This window comes from Microtus ochrogaster, chromosome 5 (assembly GCF_000317375.1).
Source record: "Microtus ochrogaster isolate Prairie Vole_2 chromosome 5, MicOch1.0, whole genome shotgun sequence".
Taxonomy (NCBI): domain Eukaryota; kingdom Metazoa; phylum Chordata; class Mammalia; order Rodentia; family Cricetidae; genus Microtus; species Microtus ochrogaster.
Genome location: NC_022012.1, coordinates 61252205 through 61255480, shown reverse-complemented (window position 1 = coordinate 61255480; position 3276 = coordinate 61252205). Strand labels below are relative to the sequence as shown.

Genomic DNA, 3276 nt, shown 5'->3' with positions numbered 1-3276 from the left:
TTTTTTCCTTTAAAAAAAATCCTTTCACTAGTTACCCAATTCTTGCTCCCTCGACTTGCAGTCTTTCTTTTCCTACATCTTTCTTTCTTTTTATTTTTGGACCTTAAATTTTTCTTCTTTATTTTTTCCCATTTTTCTTTTAATATCTTTCTTTTGTAGATTAATTTTACTTTTAAACATTTTCAGTAATTCTACAATGTTGTTAGTCACTTCTTTCCTTTTGTTGGTGTTCTTTTAATTTAATTTTTCCTCACTTTTACAAGCTTTGCTTTTATTTGTAGTGATTATTGTTTGCCTTCTTCTTCCTAAGTGATGTTTGAAATCACAGCTCAACAGGTGGAAGGCATGAGATGTACATACCATTAGGTGATATTTATTATATCACAAGAACCAAGATGAACAATTGCTCTTTATTATTTAATAACATCAGTGACTGGTGTCTGTGGGCTCTGTCACTGCAGCTTTATTAAAACTTGAAAAGCTTCCTTGCCTCTTCAATTTTTTTCATATCAGGCGGAGGCTTTCTCTGGCTGCCAGGCTGCAGGAACTTCTTCACATTGGGCAGGCTGCTGATTCTGCTCTTCAGGGCCTGTAATCCAGAACACACAGCCTGAGAGTCAGAACTGCTCGTGTGCACCATCCAAACTAGCAGAACCCTCCCAGAACACAACCTACTGTATCTTGCAACAAGTCCAGAGTAGACATGAGAAGAACGACAAATCCATGAACAAGAAAGCATAGCTCAGCATAATTTCCTTAAGACCTTCTTTGACATCCAATTATCTTCTCCTCAGGCCCCTGGACACAGCCTGTGCGGAGTGTGGAGCAGAGCACAGAGCACTGTGTCTCTCGGGTGTGAAAGCAGAGATATTAAAGAAAGTGAAGACGTGAAAAACTGAGTTGGAAATGGGAGCAGAAAACATCAAAGTCTGACCAGGAATAACTCACAGTCAGTTTTCACACTGTAGATTAGGATGGGGTCACTGGGGGAAGGGGGAAGACAGCATGGTGGGGACCATGGAGAAGAATGCACAGTGCTGAGGAGTCAGAGCAGAGGAAGGGGTCAGCATGACAGAGGCCTGCTCAGACACTGAGTGTGCAGAAACAGGCCACATGAGATGGAAGATGAAGACCGGAAGCAGCCTGTAAGGAACAGGGGTGTGGCAGAGAGCTGTGGGGTCCTGCGTCTTTATCAGTGCAAAAATATATCCTTCTTGTGGTACCAGCGTCAAATCTTCATACAAAAAAAGATTATTTTTATGCCTGAAACCTGTGTCGAGTAGCTCAGTTTGGAGGCCAAAGGGTGGGCCCTCAGCAGCCCAGAGGCATACGTTATGTTATGTTATGTTATGTTATGTTATGTTATGTTATGTTATGTTATGTTATGTTATATTCTCAGGAGCATGAGTGTGCGGCTGCCTCTCTGAGGTGATCTCACCTTCAGCAGGGGAAAAGGGGCCAGAAGGCTGGAGTCAAGCTCTTCCACATAGAGGAGAACTTCCAGCAGGTGAATGTCCACCCTGGTCAGCCTGTTGCCAACAAGGTAGTCTTGTCCATGGCTCTTCAAGACCTGCCAAATTAAAGGAGACAGATTATGAAAATGCACAGTTGGGCTGGGGCCACTACAATTTCCCAAGTCTCCCAGTGCAGTCTCTGACTCTTCCTGACAGGTATAGAACTGCAGACACAGGTCTATGATGCAAGAGGCAGCATCAAAAGTCAGGCACATGACCTCCTCTCTAAGGCTTAGGTGATCTTTCTCTGTCATTGCACATCCCACAGCCTTCACACCGCCACCCTATGTACATTTTCCACATGGGATTAAGGCTTAGCCCCTTACACATCATGGCTCCTCCCCTTAGTTTGAAATGACAGAGCACCGGGAGTTCAGGACATTCCTCTCCCTGTCCTGTCTGTTCAGTCCCGTGGGCAGAGGCCTCATCTGCAGGGAACATGAGCCAACAGAGAACACCCTGTGTCTGTCCTCTCCTGTGTCTGCTCTCCTCAGTTCTCTGGAATCTGAAATACACCTGGCTGAGCTACAATACATCCTCCCTGTACAGCATCGGCTCTGACTCCCAACCTTCACTGCGTCATGACTGACAGGGCTGAATTGCTCAGGGGGAACTGAGTCAGAGTCTCAGTATCTTTGTATGGATAGACGAGCATGCCAACACCATATGGGGCTAATCTTCCTATCTGATTTTGGCTATTTATTTAACATTTATTTCAACATTTCTGGTTGTGAGAAGATTTAATAATAGCACTGTCTCAGATACAGTTTATTACATTTACTTAAATATCCCAGCAATATGAAAATCACAGATAACCTAAAGCACAAGCACTGGCTACAGAATGAGCTACAAGTAGAGAAGAATTAAAATGCCTTGTGGTCACCTTATCACAGTGTACACATCTACTCAGAAAAAATATAATGACCACATTCAGAAACAAAAAAGGCCAGGCATAGAGGCACACACATTTAATTCAAGCACTCAAGATGCTGAGGCAGGTGGATCTCTGTGAGCTTGAGTTCAGTAAACAGAGAGAGTTCCAGGAGAGCCTAATAGAGAAATCCTGTTGTAAAGAAAAAGAAAAAAGGAAGGAAGATGGAAACTTAAAACTACAAAAGAAAGCATCAAATGTTCTCAGTACAGAGTTCACTATGGGGAGGCGGTCTCGGAACCCGGAGGGCAGAGGCAGCCGGAGGATGCCCTCCGCAGCTGGCGGGGAAAAGCTGGGACCGGCTGGGACCGGCAGCAGAGGACACAGGCCACAGGCGGCGGGAACCATCGTGGCAGCAGAAGCAGGCTGCAGGGACTGCGTGCAACACCGAGAGCAGATCGCCCCACTACAATTAAATCAAAGAGGTAGGCCTTTGGTTGGGGAGGTCCCTGGCAAAGGAGGAGCCGGGTCTTATTCCTGAAGACCCTTCTGAGGTGTGAGAGAGATCTTGGCCCCCAGCAGGAACCAGGAAACAGAGCGAGGGCATTTTGTAAGAGGAGCCCCTGGCCAGCAGGGAAACCTGAACCAGTTTTAACAGACCCCTTAGATAGCATCGATAGGAGGAGATGGGCAGGAGCCAAGGCAAGAATTCACCCAATAATCTGAAGAACAGCATGAAAACACCAGAACCCAATGATCTTACAACAGAAGATCTTCAACACCCTAACACAGAAGAAGTGGAAAAAATAGACTTTATGAAAGCAATAGAGTCCCTTAAACAACATGTGAAAAAATGCCCTTATAGAAATGGATGAGAAGTATAACCAAAAA

The 3276-nt window shown here is 45.0% G+C and overlaps 1 protein-coding gene across 2 annotated transcripts in view; it reads right to left on the bottom strand.

The window, feature by feature from the left end:
* Positions 1–392: 392 nt before the first annotated feature.
* Positions 393–3276, bottom strand: part of LOC101994637 (glutathione S-transferase A2-like) — a 15681-nt gene continuing 12797 nt past the window's right edge. For both annotated transcript variants that reach the window (XM_005347592.2, XM_013346423.2), the window contains 2 exons: positions 1439–1570; positions 393–589 (listed from right to left, as the gene is read on the bottom strand). In XM_005347592.2, the coding sequence (XP_005347649.1) occupies positions 467–589; positions 1439–1570 (255 nt within the window). In that variant the 3' untranslated portion in view covers positions 393–466. The remainder of the gene's footprint in view (positions 590–1438; positions 1571–3276) is intronic.